This window comes from Sorex fumeus, unplaced genomic scaffold, assembly GCF_029834395.1.
Source record: "Sorex fumeus unplaced genomic scaffold, SorFum_2.1 ptg000043l, whole genome shotgun sequence".
Classification (NCBI taxonomy): Eukaryota; Metazoa; Chordata; class Mammalia; order Eulipotyphla; family Soricidae; genus Sorex; species Sorex fumeus.
The window spans coordinates 31,912,272-31,932,666 of record NW_026606100.1 but is presented as its reverse complement, the minus strand read 5'-3'; the positions used below and the strand labels follow the sequence as shown (position 1 = coordinate 31,932,666).

Genomic DNA, 20,395 nt, shown 5'->3' with positions numbered 1-20,395 from the left:
TTGCTCTAGTAATGGGGCGGGCAGAGGAGGACTGGAGTTAGGACAGGGAAGGGACCATGACAACAAGAAGAGAGGGAAGGGGTCGCTCTGAACGAGAACTGGATGCTGAAAGGAGGCAGAGCGATATGAAGGGCACCTGCTCAGCAACAGTGCTGCAAACCAGTGCCTAAAAGAAAAAGAGAGAAAGGAAAAAGTGCCTGCCATAGGGGGGCAGGTTCGGGGGAGAAGGGAAACTGGGAACACTGGTGGGAGGAAGTAGATTCTGGGGAAGGGACTGGTGCTCAAACACCGTCTGCCTGAAACGCAATCGTAAATAATGTAACTTTGTAATTCATGGCGATTCAATAAATTTCTTTAAAAATAACAAACAAACAAACACAGTCCTCCCGTTGTTCATCGATTTGCTCGAGCGGGTCCAGTAACGTCTCCATTTTTGAGACTTGTTGTTACTGTGTTTGGCATATCGAATACGTCACGGGTAGCTTGCCAGGCTTTGCCCTGCCGGCGAGATACTCTTGGTAGCTTGCCGGGCTCTCCGAGAGGGGCGGAGGAATCGAACCTGGCTCAGTCGGGCTGGCTGCGTGCAAGGCAAACGCCCTACCGCTGTGCTATCCCCACTTTAAAAATTTAATACTTTTAAAAAATAAATAAAGGGGCCAGAGAAATAGTATAGTGGGTAGGGTGTTTGCCTCACAGATGACCAACCCGGGTTCGATGCTTGCCCTGCACGCAGCCAACCCAGGTTTGATCCCCTGCATCCCACACAGTCCCCGGAGCACCGCCAGGAGTGATTCTTGAATGTAGAGCCAGGAGTAACCCCTGAGCATGGCCAGGTATGGCCCCCAAACAAAACAACAATAGCCAAGAACAAAACAAAGCAGAGTCAGGGCAGATGATGAAAATTGGAACTCTGCTCATGCTCCTAGTCGGCGGGGTGGGGGGGTCTGATCCCCCCTGCAGCCGCCACAGGGAATGCTGTGGGGCCTCCCCCCAAATGAAGAATGGAACTTCCACGTGACCCAGTGACTCCCTCCTGGGCGTCTAACCCCAGAACACTGATCCGCAGGCATAGACGATTATTAATTTAATTAGTGAAACATTAATTCGCATGCACACCTGCGTTCATCGCAACGTTATGCACAGCAGTCGAGATCTGGAAAGAAGCCAGTCCAAGTGCTGGAAACAAGCAAATGGGTAAGGAAGTCGCCGTCTGCCTATACCAGGGGCTACTCGGCCTCGAGAAATGATGAAACCTCGAGGGCTCACTGGAACCTGGTTGGAATTAAACCCGGGTGACTGGCTACGTGAGTCAGGAGGAAGAGGACTATTTACCAGGTGATACTGCTCTTTGGTGGAGTAGAAAGAAGCCAAGCCAGGGAACAGGCAATCTTGATGGAAACGAACCCCGGAGACAGTGCCAGGAGAACAGTAAACTGAGACTGCAAACAGTGTTCAGGGGAAAGGAGGGACCTTGGGAGAGTGGCGGCGGGCTACTGACACCCCGGTGGTAGAATGATGCAGGCTACTGCAAGTAGGACACAGTAACATCAATGCTACTGCAAGCCATGAGACCTCAAGAAAAAGAAGCAGAAGAAGCAGCAGAAGAAGCAGTAGCAGCATTGTTGGGGCAGGATTGTAGCTCAGCAGCTGAGCCTTGCCTCTCACTTGTAAGGACCTAGATTCAACCCCTGGCAACACAAAAAGGAAAACAAAGAAAAAAAGATGACTACAATAAATGGACAATACAGTTCTTGTCTGCTAAAAATGATATCAAATTGGCTGGACAGATAGTATGGGGGGGCGAGGAGGGTGCTTGCCTTGCATGCAGACCACCAGGTTTAATCTCTGGCATCCCCGAAGTACCCCAACCCCGCCAAGAGTAATCCCTGAGTGCAGAGCCAGGAGCACTGTCAGGTGTAGCCCCAAGGATAAAACAAAACACAAAAATGTAAAATGATTCTTCTCTTCCTAAAATCCAAAATACATTCCAACAGAGTTATTCCCATGAGTAGCCACTTAAAATCAAAGGATACTGATTTGCACTCTCTACTTCACTCCATTAAAAAAAAAACATACACAAGGGGCTGGAACAATAGAACAGCATATAGGGCTCTTGCACTGCACACAGGGATTAATCCCTGGCACCCCATATGGTCCCTCAAGCCCACCAGGAATGATCCCTGAATGCAGAGCCAGGAGTAAAGCCCTGAGCACTGCCGAGTGTGGCCCCGAAACAAAAACATACAACCGGCTACGGAGAGATAGGAAGGGGTTAAGGCACCTGCCAGCTGGGTTCGATCCCCGGCACTATCTGTGGTCACCCCCGAACACTCCTCAGGGCTCAGTCCTGAGCAGAAGCTAGGACTGATCTCTGAGAACTGCCAGGTGTGGCCCAAGCTTCCCCCTCAACCACCCCTGGAATAGATCATAAAATACGCACAGAGGAGAGTGACGGGCTGGCTCGGTACATCACCTGCGCCAGCACTTCCAAAGCTTCACCACAACTAGATCTGCATTAAATAGGCCCCAAACAGAGCAGCCAGCAGAGAAGTTAAAATCCATTTCCTGTGTTGCTATTAGGAACCTGAATGTTAAACTCGGAAAAAAGCCACTTAATTCTGGTAGGAAAATCCCAGGGCAGAGATCAGACGTCGCAATATGCCCCGTGGGTTTATTAAAAGATCCTGGGGGGGGGAGGGGGGCGGGGGAGAAGAGGCTGGAGAGAGTGTCCAGAGGGAAGGCGAAGGCGCTGGCCTTGCATGTGGCCGCAATGGCTGCGACCCTGTTTCCACTCCCAGCACCACACATAGTCTCCTGAACACAGGGCCAGGAATAGGCCTTGAGAGCTGCCAGGTGTGGCCCCAACCCCTCCACCCCCCTCCATGCCCCCCCACCACACACAAAGATCCTGAGGGGACCAAAGTGAGAGGAGTGAGTATAGGGGGAAACTCTTTTGCCTTGCAAGCAGTTGACCCTGGTTTGACCTTGGCACCTCCTGGTCCTCTGAGCACTACCAGGAGTGACCCTCCCCCAGCACAGAGCAGGGAGGAGCCCAAGTATCAATAGGTGTGGCCCCCAAACTCAAAACCCCTAAATACATAAACCAACGAATAAATAAAAGAGCCTTGGCGGGGCTGGAGCCATAGCACAGCAGGTAGGGTATTTGTCTTGCACGCGGCTGACCCGGGTTCGATTCCCAGCATCCCATATATTCCCCCGAGTACCACCAGGAGTAATTCCTGAGTTCATGAGCCAGGAGTAACCCCTGGGCATCACCGGGTGTGACCCAAAAAGGAGGAAAAAAAAAGAGCCTTGACATTTGGGGGTGGGTGCATGCAGACCTGAGCAGGCGGGCTGGCAGCCCTGCCCTGGGCTACAGGGTGTAGGAGGGAAAGGCAGTCCTGCCTGGAGGCACCCCAGCCACCCCCGACACCCGCCTTTCCTCTGCCATCCCGCAGGACGTTTGTCCCACAAGGAGGCAGGAACGGCAACTAGGAATTTTCCACAGGAAGGCAATTTGGAATCTGCCTGGTCTGGATGTCTGGTTTCTCCGTTCAGGTAAGGGCAGGTGCAGAGGGTACGGGACGCAGGCAGAGGCGGCTGGTGCCAGCGTAGGTTACAGCAGGCGGCAGCCAGGCAGAGCTCCTGCTTTCCTCCCCCATGGCATCCCTGCCTCTTCCTGCTCGGAAGCGGAGGCTGAAAATCGTGGGCCCTAAGCCCAGCCCTTGTGCTCTGCAGGTGGGAGGCCCCATTCGACCTCGGCACTGCACAGTCCCCCAAGCGGCACCAGGAGAGACCCAACCCCCTGCAAGACCGCAGAGAGCAAAACGAGAAGAAAACCGGCTGGCAGTATTTTTTTTGGGGGGGGGGGGGTCACACCTGGTGATGCACAGGGGTTACTCCTGGCTCTGCACTCAGGAATTACCCCTGGCGGTGCTCAGGGGACCATATGGGATGCTGGGAATCAAACCCGGGTCGGCCACGTGCAAGACACGCACCCTACCCGCTGTGCTATCGCTCCAGCCCCCACAGCTGGCAGTATGAAGGATTCCTGCCGAAATTCAGGTTTCTGGTCCCTCTAGTGAAAGCCGAATCTGTGCTGAGCGACAGGTTCGGCAGAACCTCCCTGACACCCTCCAGCCCAACAATTACCCCATGAGCGGGCCTCCAGGGACCAGTAGACCTTGCCTTGCCCCTGCCCAGAAGACCAGTAACAGATTATTCTTGCCTGGAGGCCAGGCACACCACAGACACCGCAACAGAAGCAACAGCTGCCCAGCAAGGCCCAGGCAACAGCCGCCACAAGACAAGGCCCCTCTAACAAAGGAGGGACGCCTGCAGACGGGACAGGAACAGCCGGGAACCAGGAACCCTGACAGCGTTGAGAGCTGCTCAGGGTCTGTGCACCAAGCATTTGGTGCAGTATCATGTGCAGTATCTCCCCACAAACATATGTTGGGGGGGGGGGGCGTTGAGAAGGGGCTCCCAAGTGGTGCTCTAAAGGCCAGGGGCCACCCCAGTAACACTCTGCGCCAAGAAGGCCAGAGGCTGTGTGCCCAGACCTGGTGATGTGAGGCTGATGGGGCCACGGGGGCAGAGGACATGGAGTGCCAGGGATGGAGCATGGGTTCCTGACCACTGAGCTACCTTCCTAGCCCTGGGGATCCCTTTTATCAGAAAAGAGGGAACAGTCCTAGAATGGTCCCCGAGAGAAAACAAGTTTCCCAGCATTCTACCCTACAGGCAGTGGAAATAACTTAATGCTCACTGATTAAACTTTCAGCCCTGATGCTGACAGGCAACAAACTGAGGAACTTCGTAACAATGGAATAGTAATATTTTTTTTATGATTAGAAGAGGAAGAAAAAAAATTTCTATGTCAATTCTTTTTTTTTTAAAGATAAAGAAAACTTTATTGAACCTCGCTTTAGGTTCGTTTACTCATGGATTTGCTTTAGGAACTTAGTAATTTAGTGTGAGAACTGTTTTCTATGTCAATTCTTCCTGCCGAACCCTTCCTGAAAGCATTCAGATTGTTCCAGGCTTACTCACAGGCTCACCAACAGAATTCAGTCTTTTCTTTCAAAGGACTGAGCTCTTCAAGGTAGAAGGCAATCTGTTGCCAGATGTGCTGTAACAGAGTCACCAGCTCTGCTGAACAATGAAGAGAACACGTGTGTGTGTGGGGGGGGGGGGCGCAGAAACAGGCCCCCTTTCAAGCAGAAGCCCCAATCTCACCCCAATTTTCTCTTTGCAGCACCCACAAGCTTTGGCCGGGAGCTGATAATGACAGGACCTGCTCTGTGCGCCTGTCTCTGCTGTCTCTGCAGAGATCTGTTCCAGTATCACATGCAACACTGCTCAAGGAAACCATTTGCGCTACCTCGGACAATGGGGCCACATTAAAAATCATCTCAGGACAGGAAAGAGAGCGCAAAGAGCTGAGTGTAAGCTTTGCATGCGGGAGCCCCGAGTTCAACCCAGAGCGCCACATTGTCCACACCGCAAGCCAACAAAGGAACCCAGTAGGTCATCAGAGACAAACAACAACAAAAAGTCACAATCAATCGATACCTGGCTTGAAATGTGGTCTGATACCAAAGGAACCGCGATCTAATTATTCTTAGTATATAAAAGTATTTAGGGGGCCAGAACAATAGTACAGCAGGGAGGGCGCTTGTCGTGCACATGGTCAGCTCAGGCTCAATCTCCGGCACCCCATATGGTCCCCCAAACACTGCCAGAAGTGATCCCTGAGCGCAGAACAGGTGTGGTCCAAATTAATCAAAGGTACTCTGAGACCCTAATCTTTTGGAAAGTGGCTACCCACATTGTTGAGAGGAAAAGGTAAAACTTGGAAACTGCTGCTCCTGGTGATGCAGCAACACCCCATCCCCATTTTTGACAACCAACAATGTCCAAACACTGCTGAGGTGTGTATGTGGGGGAGCGTGGGAGGGGGGCAAAATAGCCCCAGTTTGGGGATATTTTAATTGGGTCTCTCTTGGCTGGAATCCTTTGGGTTTCCTGCACACCTGAGCTCTGGGGACTTCTCAGCTATGATTCCTTTAACTGATGATTCTTCATCACCATCACCTTCCTGTTCCTCAGGGACTCCAATGATTTCTATGCTGCTTCTCTTAAACTCATCCCCCTAGTTTATTGGTTTTTTAATTTTATTTTTATTCTTAATGAAGTGAGGTAGTTACAGACTTACAAACTTTAGTGATTACATTTCAGTCATACAGTGATTGAGCACCCATCCCTCCACCAGTGCCCATTCTCCACCACCAATGTTCCCAGCACCCCCCACCTCCCCCAGCACATCCCCTTTTACTCTCTCTCTCCTTTTGGGTGTTATGGTTTGCAATACGGGTACTAAGTGGTCACCATGCTCGGTCTATAGTCTACTTTCAGCACGCATCCCCCATCCTGAGCGAGCCCTCCAAGCATCATTTACTTGGTGGTCCCTCTCAGCTGCCTTTTCCCCTAGCATGTGAGGCCAGCTTCCAAGCGTTAGAGCAAGCCTTCTGGCCCTTATCACTACTATCCTTGTCATCCCCCTAGTTTAGACCCACTGATGAAGCCTCCCAATTTCCTGTGCACTATCCCGCTGTTGCCTGTCTGCCTTGTGGGCTCCCTGACTCTTCTGTGCCCCAAGAGCAACACTGACATTCCCTCTCACGAGCTAATCCACCCTGGCAGACAGTCACAACCTCCAACACCTCCAGAAACCATCCAGCACCCGCAGGGACTGGCCCTCCCTGATAGCCTGCGCTGCCCAGCTACCCAGTACACAGCAGGACAAAGAGCTTGGCCACGGGTTCCTGGGCCAAGGCTGCAGGACCTGATTCTGCAGGACCAGGTAGCCAGTCCATCCTCACTGGGACCGTCTATGTCCAGGCTGAAGTCGCCCGGCACGGTCTGAGCCTGGCCCGCAGCCGGCACCTGAGCTGCGAATGGGGGATGGCCGCACTTCTGGTTTTGTTTGTGGTCTGCCCCAACCTCTCCCGGGGCTCCCCGCACTTCAGAGTCACACCCAGAGGAGTAGGGGCAGGGGGATGGGGGGTGGGATCACAAGTATCCACACCACAGCCTGGTAAGGAAGTAGAAATTTCCAAACCTTTGACAGAACTATATGAGAAGCTGGGCAGAAATCTGGAAACAAGACAAAGGCGACAAGTCTCTGATCAGTGGGAGCCCCTGGCAGCACGCGCGGCAAGCGAGGGAAGCCAACGGGAAGCCAACGGTGACCAACATTCCGGCCTTCCTCCAGGCAACGCCCCAGGGAACCCATGTCCCAGCAAACCCTAGGACTCTTCTGGTGTGTCACACACACACTGGGTCACTCTCAAGGCATAGAACCCCTGAAGTGCCTTGCACATGGCTGAGCTGGGCTCAATCCCCTGCCCCCGGTATGGTCCCTCTAGTTTGCCAGGAGTGATCCTTGAGTGCAGGGAGTGGGGGGAGGAGGAGGAGGAGGAAGGGGGGAGGAGGAGTTGTTGTTTTAGGAAGCCAGAATTAAAGAAATTATTCTATTGGACAGTTAGAAAATTAGGGCAAAAGGGATTTTATAGTACTTTGAAATTTTATTTATTTAAATTTTAGGCCACACCTGGCAATGCTCAGGGCTTACTCCTGGTTCTGAAATCACTCCTAGTGATGCTCAGAGGACCGGATGGGATGCCAGGGATAGAATGATTCAGCCATGTGCAAGGCAAGTGCCTTACCTGCTGTACTATCTCTCCAGCCCCCCCCCTTTTTTGGGGGGGGTCACACCCAGCAATGCACAGGGGTTACTCCTGACTCATGCACTCAGGAATTACTCCTGACGGTGCTTAAGGGACCATATGGGATCCTGGGAATTGAACCCGGGTCGGTGGTCACGTGCAAGGCAAACGCCCTACCCGCTGTGCTAATGCTCCAGCCCTTCCAGACCCTTGACCATACTTTTGAAAAAAGCCTCCAATTTACTCTGTTTGGCCCGACTAAACTTTACCTCCTCAAGGAAAAGAAGTAGAAGGGGGTGGATCAAACCCATGAGCTATCACTGGAGGAAGTGAATGTTTTCTTTGGCGCCATCCCGGATACAAGTTTCAAAACCAACAGTCTTCTTTCCCACTGAGGATTCCGTCCAGCCCCCCCTCCACTTGGCGTCTCTGTGCTTTGATAAGAGGAGTCTGGTGAGAAGACAAACCAGCCCCGTTCCTCTAAAAGAGGAACAGAGATGTCTTCGCAATAGAGATGATTGGGAGTTTAAAAATTCACTTGAAAGGACTTGGCTACTCGCCACCCTTTCTTTTGCACAGTGACAACAAGCGACGGAGGTGCTTTCTGGAGACGCCACATTTCTCTAAATCGCTTCAGATACAAATTTTGGCTTCAGCTTCTCGGGGTGCAAACAACAAGCGTCACCTCGGTGTTCACTGCACTGTGTGCGGGCGGGGGCTGGTTTCGTCTGTCCTGAGAGTGGGGAGAGAGGCAGGAGAGGGAGAGAGGCGGCAATGGGGGTGCCCGTGTGCGGTCCTTGGCACAGCGAGAGCATGTAGCAAGCCAAGTCTGGCCACGAGCTTTGGGGGCACGTACCAGCCCGGAACAACCTGTCAAGCAAGGCCACCCCGGGAAGGTCTGCCCGCCCCCGCCAGGGCCGCACACGAGCTGCCCAGCAGGCACGGGTCGCTTCTGGGGCTCCGGCTTCCTCACACAGGAGAAAGAGAGGAACCTCTTACTCAAGGCGGCTGTCGTGGCGAAACAGAAAATGTCACGGACACGTTTGCCTAATGCCCGGCTGCGTAGATCCAGGGCTGTCCTTGCGGGGGACCCAACTTCTCTTCCTTCCCCTGACCCTGGGCTACCAAGTCCAACACGCGGGTTACCCCGTCACTCCAGCCTCAGGACACTCCAGGACCAGGAGGTGACCTCCACTCCATCACGCAAGCAGATAAGACAAGCTCGCTGGGCCAGCAGATGGTTTCTCCCTGCCTCGGTCGTCACAAATTCCAACCCGAGGCAAGCGGGTGTACGTCTCGGGGGTTCAGAGGGTACACTGCCTGAGAGGGTCCCCCCTGGGGATGACTGGAGGGTCCTCGCTTTCAGATCAGGGCTCATCTGACTTCCTCGGCAAGGACAGTGTGGTAACAAGGGGCACAGTGACCGAGAAATGGAGGATTCCGTTTGGCAGTGGGCTGTTCAAGGTCCCCCACACCCCCAGCACTGCACAGGACGATCCTGCAAGCACCGCCGGAAGTGGTCCCGGAGCACTGAGCCAGGGGTCAGCCCTGAGCACTGCCAGGTGTACACCCTCCCCGCCCCTCTGCCACCACACAGGATGAAAGTCTGCCTTGACCAGATGCAGCTTGCGTTTATTTCACCAAGCAGGCCTTCCCCTCGCCTCGTGACCTTCCACGCAACTACAGGATGGGGGCCACCTGCAGCAGCCGTGTCTCGCTGCGTATCCCCTCGCTGAGGTCCCACGTGACACCTCCACTTGCAGAAAGTCCCCTCACCTGTGCCTACTCCCCTCCCCGTCCCCAAGCCCCAGGAGGGCCGGGGGGAGCCTGTATGCCTCTTCGCATCCACAGCGTCCCGGGGACGGACGGGGACACGATCCCTCGGAGATCCCCAACACTGGCGATGGGAATCCTCCCGCATTACTGAATCGGTGCTTTCTGAGCCCCAACAGGAAACAGAACATTCCAACCGGCAGACGGAGAACACTCGGTGATACTCGGGTTCTCTGGGAGGCCATCATGTGGACCGGCTCCGTCAGAAAGCCCATCTTCTGATCGCTGACAACACAGGGAGAGCATCCAGTGCTCGAACTGAAATGGGGGGTGCGGTGCCGGCCCCCGGAAGTCCTGCTGAAACTCCTCTGGGCTCAGGCGCTCAGGTTCTCGTCCTCGGGCAGTTGAGACTGAAGGGGGGGGGGCGGCGAAACTTGCCTTGAAGAAGGCACCAGAGCCATGGTGCAGTGGGCAGGGCACTCGCCTTGCATGCGGCCAACCTGGGTTCAATCCCGGGCCACCAGAAGGTGTGACACCCCTCCCCCCAACCCCGGAAAAAAAAGAAAGAAAGAAACCTGATCTGAAGGAAGGAAGGAAGGAAGGAAGGAAGGAAGGAAGGAAGGAAGGAAGGGGGAAGGGGCCACATGGTCTCCTTAAGGATGCTCAAGCCAGGTGAAATACCTCTTTCTACATTGCCTTAACCAGGGAATGAGTGACCTGCAGGATGGTCAGATAAGCATTTGGGGAGGGGCAGAAAGTCTGAGAGCATGATTTCCGGCATAGCCTGGGTGCGGATCTGGAGTCCGTGCTCAGGAGTTTTCCTTTGGGGTCAATCTCTCGTTAACCTCACCCACCTATTCATTTCCCTCCTATCCCTAGATTACCATATCACTTCACACACAAAAAGCAAAAAAAAAAATTAAAAATAATCATAAAAAAAGAAACAATAACTGTCCCAGGCAAAGAACTAATATACCCTGTGGCCCACCTGCTCTGCCCTTTACAGACCCTGAATTCATCACAGACAGACAGACAGACAGACAGACAGACAGACAGAGAAGGGTCTGAGGCACCCCTCCTTCCTTTTGTCATAAAGGACAATAACCACTGGGGACCCAAGGTCCCCGGCTGGCCCCGGGCAGCCTTCATGCTAAGCCCAGGGACAGTCTTCCTTCTCATCTTCAGGAGGAAACAAAAACAAGGTCCTGACCTGAGCTGTCTGGAATGCTCCTTTCCTAGCTCACATGTCTGGTAAACTCCTACTCACTCCTCAAGGCTCAGATCGGGTATCACCTCCTCAGGGAAACCTTCCGTGCCACCCCCAGCCCTGGGCATGACCACGGGCATGTCCTGTTCAGGACCGACAGGATTTCCCGGCTGCTGAACTTGAGTATGGGCCGGGGGTGGGGAGGAAGGAGGCAGAACAGTCTTCCACAGTGGGATCAGGAATAACCTAGGGGAGACCCCTCTGGGAACTTCACAAGAACGCATGTACCCAGAACCAGGGGCCCCAAATCTAGAGAATCTCCCCCTTTCTGATGGGGGAGGGGAGAGCACATTCTTGCTTGGTGCTCAGGGATCACTCCTGGCATGGCTTGGGGGAGGGGTGGCAGATGGGGTGCCGGGGATTGAACCCAGGGAGGCTGTGTGCAAGGGGAGCACCCTCCCCACTGTACTTGGGCTCCAGCCCCAGAACCTCCAACATAACAAGCCCTGCTCACAGGTGATCCGCACGCATTCTGAAGGCGGTCACACAGAGTGGGCACAGGGGCCCAACTTCTGAGTGCATCTCTGTGCCGGGCCACAACATTCACTCCAAGTCTCCGGGCGGGAGACGGCATTGTCCACAGAGGAAAATGCCAAGGGAGACGAGCCGTGTCTTGGCTGTGACCTGGCCCGACCAGAATCCAGACACACCTCAAGGAAGAGGGAAGCCAGGCTTGGGAGTCGGGAGACCCCAGATAAAAAACAAACAGGCTTCCATCACCCCTTCCCTCCTTAACTGAGCACTTCAGGCTCTCTCGGCTTCATGCCTCACACGCCACTCCAGAAACAGGATCACACCACCGCACGGATTAAGAGGGAAGAAGCATATGAAAGTATACGCACGTTAAGCATATTAAAATTCATACTTTCAGGGCCAGAGTGATAGTACAGCAGGCAGAGCGTTTGCTTTGCACACCCGCTGACCCGGGTTCAATCCCCGGCAACCCATATGGTCCCCTGCGCACCACCAGGAGTAATTCCTGAGAGCAGAGCCAGGAGTAACGCCCGAGCAATGCTGGTTATAACCCCAAAACAAAACGAAACAATAGTATTTGAGTTTTGTTCTCTGAAACAGAACTACCGGGCTAACGAGACAATACAGTGATGGGCTTTTGCCTTCCATGCGGCTGACTGCGTTTAGATCCCTGTCACTGCATATGGTCTGAGCACAGAGCCAGGAGTAAACCCTGCACAAAGCCAGGTGTATTCAAAAAAAGAAAGAAAACAAAACAGAATTACCAACATCTTCCCCCTTCGACTCCCACGGAGTGGGGGGTGGAACCAAGCCTCACACATACAAGGCAAGGACTCTACCTCCGAGCCACGCCCCCGCCCCTCAACAAGTCATCTTTAGAAGGGTGACTTCAATGTAGCTCCAAACAGAGAATGCAGTTACTCTGTCAGACACAGAAATGCTCGAAATATACAGAAGTAGGTAACCAATACCATTCAAGATTTTTACAGGCCAAGTTTGATTGTGTGTTTTGGGTCTGCACTCAGGAATTACTCCTGGCAGGGTTGGGGGGACCATACGGGGTGCCAAGGATGAAACCCAGGTCAGCTGCATGCAACGCAATGCCCTACCCACTGTACTATCTCTCTGGCCCCCATGGGCAAGGTTTAAACCAGTGACGCCAAGGGCAGGAAGGACCTTCAAGAGGTCCTCTGGCTCTGGCGTTCGACAGTTCTGCGGCCTGCACCCACGCCAGAGATGAATCTGACTCTCTGCCCCGGTTACCGTCTGGTCCACACCCCTCACCCACACATGCAGGAGCACGGGGAAGACCTGGGGGCTCCTGGAGGCTGTCAGGTGATGCCGACCAGAGGGAAAGCTCCTGAAGCTCTGCCCCTAGCCAAGATTCAGCGGGTGCTGGTCCTCAGTGCCCCTCCCTGGGTACGGATCCTTCCCTTCTGACCTCCCTAGTGTGTGAGAGGGTTAGCCCGTGGGGTTGAGAAGTGGCCGCCTCCCGACTCCAGACAGGGCACAACGGGGTCACAGGCCAGGCGCCAGCACTCCTGTTCCACACCCTCCGCCCTGCAGGGGGCACTTCAAGGTTCCTGCAAACCCCCCCCCCCGCCCCGTGCCCCCCGAACCCCCCTCCCCCACAGCAGCTCATCCTTAGCAATGAGCAACCAAAAATTTCCCCACCACCCCATCTGAGCACTGCCAGGAGTGAGCCCTGAACACGGAGATAGGAGTAAGTCCTGAACATAGCCTAGTGTGGCTCAAAAACCAAAATAATAATAATAATAAAAACAAACACTGTCCTCCCACTGTTCATCGATTTGCTCAGTAACACCTCCATTTTGAGACTTGTTGTTACTGTGTTTGGCATATTGAATACATCACAGGTAGCTTACCAGCTTTGCCATGCGGGCGAGATACTCTCAGTAGCTTGCTGGGCTCTCTGAGAGGGGCGGAGGAATCGAACCCGGCTCGGCCGGGCTGGCTGCATGCAAGGCAAACGCCTCACTGCTGTGCTATAGCTCCAGTCCAATAATAATAATCATAAATAAAATGGCAGTCTCCCCTCAACACTTCCTCACGGTCAGCAACGGCACCATTAATAGTGGACACTATTACTGTGAACTGCTCCCAACCCCTCTGTATGGAGGAGGGCGGCTCCGAGCAAGACAAGGGCGTGAGCCACCCCCGCTGGGGTTATGGGAACTCAGGCCTCTGCTCCTCCCGCTCATAAGGGGGATGTGTGTGAGGGAGAGTGTGAGTGCCCCAACCCCACCCAGCGCTGCTGACCTCGCAGGCGCTGCTGCCTCTGTCCTGCTTCCAACGCTCAGAACCTTCGCCAGGGCCCGGTCTGCCCAGGTCAGAAGATCAAAGATTCCTGAGGAAGGCAGATGTGCTCAGATGGGGTCCCATTCTCTGTCTCTGTCTATCTCTGTGTCTCTGTCTGCCTGTCTCTATCTGTCTCTGGGTCTCTGTATGTCTCTGTCTCTGTCTGCCTGTCTCGGTATCTCTGTCTCTGTGTCTGTCTCTGTCTCTCTCGCTACATTAGTGGGACACTGAAGATTAAGGCCAACGGCAGGGGAAGGGGGACGATCGCTTTATTAGCCAGAACTTCTTCCTGACCGATTCCCTTTACTCAGGGCCTTCCTGAGCCAGCAGACCCAAGCCCTGGGCCACGGCTTGACCAGCGCTCCTGCTTTGATCCCTGAGGCTGTTCCTCACCCCGGCTTGGGCAGCTGAGAGTGTGGTGTGGCCAGCTGGCCAGGCCTGTCGTCCCCACCCCCTCCGACAGCCGCCAGTGGTGACAGTCCCACATTCTGATAGAGACTCTCAGACTATAGGGGGCGGCGGGGCCTGCTCTCTGGAGCCCTGGAACAAATGGTCGGCCGCCCACAGCCCCCGCAGTTGGTCCTTGGTGCGACCACGCTCGTTCCCGTTTCGAAAACGAACTTAGTTTCAGGCCTCCAACACCGCCCCTCAGCCCCTGGGTCCCCGCCAGGAAAGTCAGACCGAGGCTCCCCACCCCCCAGCCCTCTAAGGCAGCCCACAGGTCCCAGAGGCACCCCCGGGGGTGGGGTGGGGTGGGGGGGCCGTGAGAGGGTCCACCCTTCCGCAGGGAAAACCCCACTGCACCCTCCAATCTCTTCAGAACCAGAGAACCGGGGAAGAAAATTCCTGTAGACCAGCTGAATCCAGAGAGGGAAGAAAGGAAGGAATGGGGGTTGGGGATAAGAATCCCACCACTCCCTCCCCTCCCCCTCTCCCCTCCCCCTCTCCCCTCCCCCCTCCACTGCTCCTTCCGGCCTTCCCAGGTCTCCTTAGGAGGGCACAGGCCCCCTCGGGCCCCTCCAGGCCGCACAAGGATGGAGGGGGAGCAATCCTGTGATCCAGAAAGGAAAGAGCAACTGGCCGAGCAGAAGGGAGGCTCGAAGGGAGGCGAGCCGTTTCTTCAGAGGCGCCAGCCGGTGGCAGCTGCACTCTTTGCCCGGAGTCCCTCCACCCCAAGCAGGCTCCTGCCCTTCAGCCCTCCCGAGCCCCCGGCCCATTACCTGTCTCAGCCCCCAGAGGAAAGGCATGGTGCAAGAGCATCATCCACGGGACACACGCTGGAACAAAGGACTCTGAAAAGTTAAGGTCTGGGAAGGCGCCTCTCCCCCCCACCGCGAGGCCCCGGGCCCCCGGCCTCCCTGGCAAAGAAGAGAAAGTAAACAGAGTCCGGGCCCCAGCCGGCGCACTCACTCACTCCCGCCCGCCCTCCCTCCGCTCGCCTCTCGACTCCCCCTGCCTGGCTCCCTCCCTCCGCCAGGCTCTGACCCACCCCCACCTTCCCATGACATATCTCAGACGCAGCAAAACCCCAAGCTGTCTGCCAAGGGGGAAATGACATCAGTTCAGGCTCGGCAGGAAAAAAAAAAACTCCAGACAGCTGCTGTGGAAGACAGAGGAGGATGGACTGCGAGCCCAGAGAGGGCCAGCCCTGCGGGGAGGGCAGGGGGCCACTCCGCCCCGGAACGTGCATAAATCAAGCCCTCCTCGGCTGAAAGCTGAAAGGAGCGGCCTCTGAATGTGGGCTGGACGCGCCCCATTGTTTCTAAGCCCTGGGAAAGAAAATCAGACCCCTGGTCCATCCATTTCAGAGCAGAGCCTCGTCTCCCCGGCCAGAGTCCCAGCTCAACACACAGCCGTGCATGAAGGGGGCTCTCCCAACGTTTCCCTGGTGCGGGTGTTGAAGGCAGTTGTGAGGGAGATCTCAGACACTGACCTGGGGTGGTGGGGGGGGGGGGGGAGCGGGGAACACAGATTCAGTTCAATAGTCAAGTTTCTGTTTCATAAACAAGCTGTGCGTGTACAGGTGCCAACATCTTTCCTCACTTGTCTTAGAAAAGGTACAAGCGCACACCCCTCCCCACCCCGCCTCCAAGTGGCCGGCAGAGCAGATAGTCTATATTTAAACTCTCCCTAGCTCAGTCTCTTCCTTAGGAGTAGCTTACGGAGAAAAAGACTCTCTCTAGTCACAAGCTCAACCCTGAGCAGCCAACGCCCTGGGACTCTCCGGGAAACCAGCCCGCACCCCCCACCTGGCCACCCTTCCCTTCCCTGAAGATCAGGTCACTGTCCCACTCCCTGGCCCTAAACCCGTTACCCTCCTGAGACACTTGCAAAGGACAGAGAAGACTCCTTAAAGGGGGAGTCATCTTCAGAGGGAATGTGAAAATCCAGAGTGCCTCCGCCCTCCCCCACTTCAGTTTTTGAGTCATACATGGCTGTGTACAGGGCTTACTCCTGGCTTTGTGCTCAGGGATCACTCCTGGCGGGCTTGGGGAATCATGTCAGGTTGCGGGGATCAAACCCAGGTTGACCACATGCCGAGCCAAGCACCCTGCCCCGCTGTATTCTCTCCAGCCCCCAGAGTTCTTTTCTGTTAACTTCTTAGACCACAGGTAAAGGTGACTTGCCATGTCTTTTAAAACAAGCACGATTTTCTGTCGGCCATCAGTGATCGACACAGTGAAGGCCTCCGGGCGTGTGGCACGGGGCTTGGCAGGACCCAGGAAAGTCAGAAATGACTCTTGCAAATGAATACCAATCACCCCTATAAATTAGCTCTAAACTAGCAGGACCAACACTCACAGCAGGTACCAGTCCGTCCCAATCTGCAGCAGTGGGGGGGCGGGGGGGCCGCACACGTGCGCGCACAGACACAGTGTACTTCTGCAGACCTCTCTCCCTGCCGGTCAAGGTCACAGCAACTTTCCTGACAAGGAAATGATTGGGCCGAGCCTGCTGAGCCTCTTCCTCAAAAAAGAAAAGAATGCAAAAAAAAAAAAAAAAAAAAGCTTCACAGCTAGGGGAAAGAGAAAAAACAGACACCATTCTGCCCTCAGATTCTCCAGACACACAGTCTTATCTACTCCAGGCCTGACTACCACTTCACCAACAGGCCACCGTGCCAGGCAGGCAGGTGGAACGGCAAGGCAAGCCCAGGGCAGAGCAAAGAGGCAGCTTTCAACACCTTCCTCTCATTGCCTCGGTGCCCTGGTAATTACCGGCTACCCCAGAATCCATGCAAGAACGACTGACACCGGAGAGCCAATGAGATGGAGAGGTGTCCCCGGCCTCCTCAGCCCGGCCCAGGGCACTCTGGCCTCCGTAGAGCCGCTGCGTCCCCCTGCCCGGAGCTCCTATAGGCAGGCCTCTAGGTGCCGGGAAAAGCCCTGCTCCCAGGGATTGAGGGCACCGGCCCATTTCTCACCAAAATCTCTAACCAACAGTTATCTAAGTCAGTGCAACTGCCACAAAAGTATTCAAAAGTAAATCTGGAGGACTTCAAAAGAGCAAAGCGGAGCCGGAGTGATACTAGAGCACGTTGGGCGCAGAGAGCTAGCTTGCTCACACCTGACCCAGGTTCAATCCCTGGCAACGCATAAGGTCCCCGGAGCCTTCCTTGCCAGGAGTAATTTCTAAGTGCAGAGTCAGGAGTAAGCCAGGAGCATCGCAGGGTAAAGCCCCAAAACCAGGGTGGGGGAAAAAAAAAGCAACAACTGTGTCAAAGGTTTCAGGGTCCCAACCACCATGACACCCTTTAGGGGAGCCTCCCAGGACAGAATTTCTAACTCATGTCCACTGCTCTGTCTTTGGTTTTGTGGGTTTGGTTTTAAATTGGGCTTGTTTTGTTTTGGGGCCACACTTAGCTGTGCTCAGGTCCTACTGCAGGTTCTGCACTCAGAAATCATTCCCAGGGGGTTTCAGGGGACCATATGGGGTAGTGAAGATGGAACTTGGGTCACAGACACCTAACGTCTTATTGCTCCAGCCCTGCACTTCGTCTTCTAATGAGATGAGAAAGCCCCATGTAGGAGGCAGCACTAAAGCCGGAAGTAACGGAGCAAGATCACGGACCCTCACAAAGTGAGAGCTGACGGTGGCTTCTATATGGTGTCCCACCCCTCGGTCAGTTAATGCTCTTGGAGCACTGAAATTTAGGGTGTGAGCAGAAAAAGAGAACAAATTGGCAAACACAGGCACTCCTAGGAAGGGAAATTCATTTTCTTGCAATGCCCAACAAACATTACTATAACCAAGGGATAAAGTAACTTAGCTTCGGGTGGGATTTAAGAGGTGAGACCATTATTAGCAACTTTTACTTGTCTGAGGAAAAAAAAACGGGGGGGGGGGGGGGAGGAGTGTTCTTTCATGTTAGTGATTCAGGCTCAAATCTGGTAAATCAAATCCTTCTTCAGATCATTTGTCATCTACCTAACAACACACATTTCAATGAATTCATGACAATGAGAGAGAGAGAGAGAGAGAGAGAAGAGACATTCTAAATCAAATAATGCAGGATAATGTCAGAATGTTACAATTTATGACAATAGTCAGTGTCTGACACATGTGATCATTGACCCAGTCACCTCCTTCCCAGCTCAGCCAGTTTCCAACAGTGATGCTGAGCCCCTGGGGAGTCTGATTAACTTACTCTTTAAGAGGACCCCCTGCAGAAGCCTATGTGTTCAAGGCTAGCAGAATTAAAACTTTCACTGACTGATTTAAGAACACTGGGCTCAAGGGCTGGAGAGAGAGTGCAGTGGTTCAGGCATTTACCTTGCATGCACCCAACCTGGGTACGCCCCCCCAGCACCACATGTGGTCAGTCGTCCAAGCCCCACCAAGAGTGATCTCTGGGCACAAAACCAGGAGTAAGTCTTGAGCACCGGTGGGTGTGGCCCCAAAGTAAAAAAGCAAAACAAAGCGCCACTCCCCCGGCCGCCCCCCCCCCCCCCCGCAAAAAAAAAAAAAGTTAAGCCCAGGAGATGGCTTGAAGGATGGAGCGCATGCTCTGCATGTGGGAGACCTAGGTTCAAACCCCAGCACCACACGGTCCGTCAAGCACCGCAGCAGGAGGAGGTCCGGAGCACCACATGGTGTGGTCCCAAACCCAAAAGGAAATCAAAAGAGAGTCTCGGGGCTGGAGCAATAGCACAGCGGGTAGGGTGTTTGCCTTGCACATGGCCGACCCGGGTTCAATTCCCAGCATCCCGTATGGTCCCCTGAGCACCGCCAGGGGTAATTCCTGAGCACAGAGCCTGGAGTAACCCCTGTGCATTGCCGGGTGTGACCCAAAAAGCAAAAAAAAAAAAAAAAAAGAGTCTCTGAGCAGGTCGGGGGGGGGGGGGGAAGCACAAGTACTAGCATGTGGAACCCCGCCTGCACGCCCACCCCACCCCCAACACAACTGGGGGTGGTTCTGGTGCTCCCCGACAGTTCTCCTGCCCTCGGCGCTGGGTCCCTGTGACTGCCCCGCAAGAACCTTCCCAAGCACGAGACCGGTCAGGCCGGTTTATGACAGCCGGTTTCATCACTGCCCTCCCCACACCCCCGCCAGGCGCCCAATTTCTCGTCTTTAAATTCTGGCGCAGGCAGAGGGGAGAAGGGAGAGTGTGTCCAGCGCTGACAATGGAACTAGACTGGACAAGGAACGCCACTTGGCCCACTCCTCCCTAAACCCCAGAACGAGCCCGTGCGGTCACTACCATCTCCGTTTCTCAGCTGCAGAAACCGAGGCAACGGGGCAGCGAGTCGGGAGCAGGCTCAAGAGGCCGCTTCCTGCACAGGTGCACATGAGTCAGGGGCTCTCTCACCAGCGGTCCCGGGAGGGCGAAACCCAGGGCCGAGGACCGGCTGGAAACCCGAGGAGACAGGCCTGAGGCCGGCCTGTGCTCTGCAACCATGTTCCTGAGGCGGCCACTTGAGCTTGCACGTGACCGGGGCATTCCAGAGTGTGGCCAGGGCCTCGGCCCAGGACGCCTGTGCTGACCCACGGAGGAGCCGCAGCTGTCCTGGGCAGACGTCCTGGGAAAGCCCCACAGCTCTCGTCCGTTCCCAGCACTCCGAGGTGCCCCACCCCCCGACACACACACACACCCTACACCACACAACGGGACCCCAGGCCTGGGACCTCGGGGATCCGGTCAGCACGCCTTCAGCCTCTAGCCATGCAGTCAGCCCGGCAGCAAGCAAGGAACCTGAAGAAAGAGAGTCTTGTCAGAACACAACAGCACCGCCAGGCCTGCCACCGAAGAGATCCTTGAGCGAGCAAAAATGGCCATTTTTTCTCTCCAGGAGCTGTGGGTAGAGGCGGCAAGGCTGACGCAGAACATCTGTGTGGTTCTGGCCCTCAAGTCTTGTCAGGTCAGGCCGCGGCACGAGTAAGTCCTGCAGAGTGCTGACTTTCACAGAGCAGCCAGACACGAGTGGGTCCCGATTCCCTGCCCGCCGCCCCCCCACAACCCAAGGGAGCACTACAGAAAGAGTCAACCGGAAGCTTCACACCACAAACGTGGGGCTGGACAATCGAGGGACCCTGAGGTCTTCCTTGCCACCAGCACCTGCAGACCTGGGGAAGGAGCCCCCGGCACCCCAGATGGTCTCCTGTGCCCACCAGGAGTGATCCCTGAGTGCAGGGCCAGGAGTACGGCCTGAGCACAGCCAATTGTGGACCAAAATCAAAAAAAGTTTCAATGAGGTCAGTTTCACTGGGAGCCCCGGAGGAGCGGGTGCTATTACCATCCAGGGAGAGAGTTTATTCTTTTACAGGAACATCCAAGGCACTCTTTTTCCCCTTTCCCTTTTATTCTGGGGGTGGGGGGTGGGGGGGATACGG

At 54.9% G+C, this 20,395-nt stretch overlaps 1 protein-coding gene across 4 annotated transcripts in view; it reads right to left on the bottom strand.

The window, feature by feature from the left end:
- WBP1L (WW domain binding protein 1 like) overlaps nt 1-20,395 on the bottom strand; it is a 62,408-nt gene that overhangs the window by 21,687 nt on the left and 20,326 nt on the right. Inside the window, exon 1 of one of the 4 annotated variants that reach the window (XM_056121017.1) lies at nt 14,784-14,881. The exons of the other annotated variants lie outside the window; for them this stretch is intronic. Coding sequence (XP_055976992.1) covers nt 14,784-14,810 — 27 coding nt within the window. The 5' untranslated portion in view covers nt 14,811-14,881. Of the gene's footprint in view, nt 1-14,783; nt 14,882-20,395 lie in introns of those variants that run through there. 4 annotated transcript variants of the gene reach the window in all.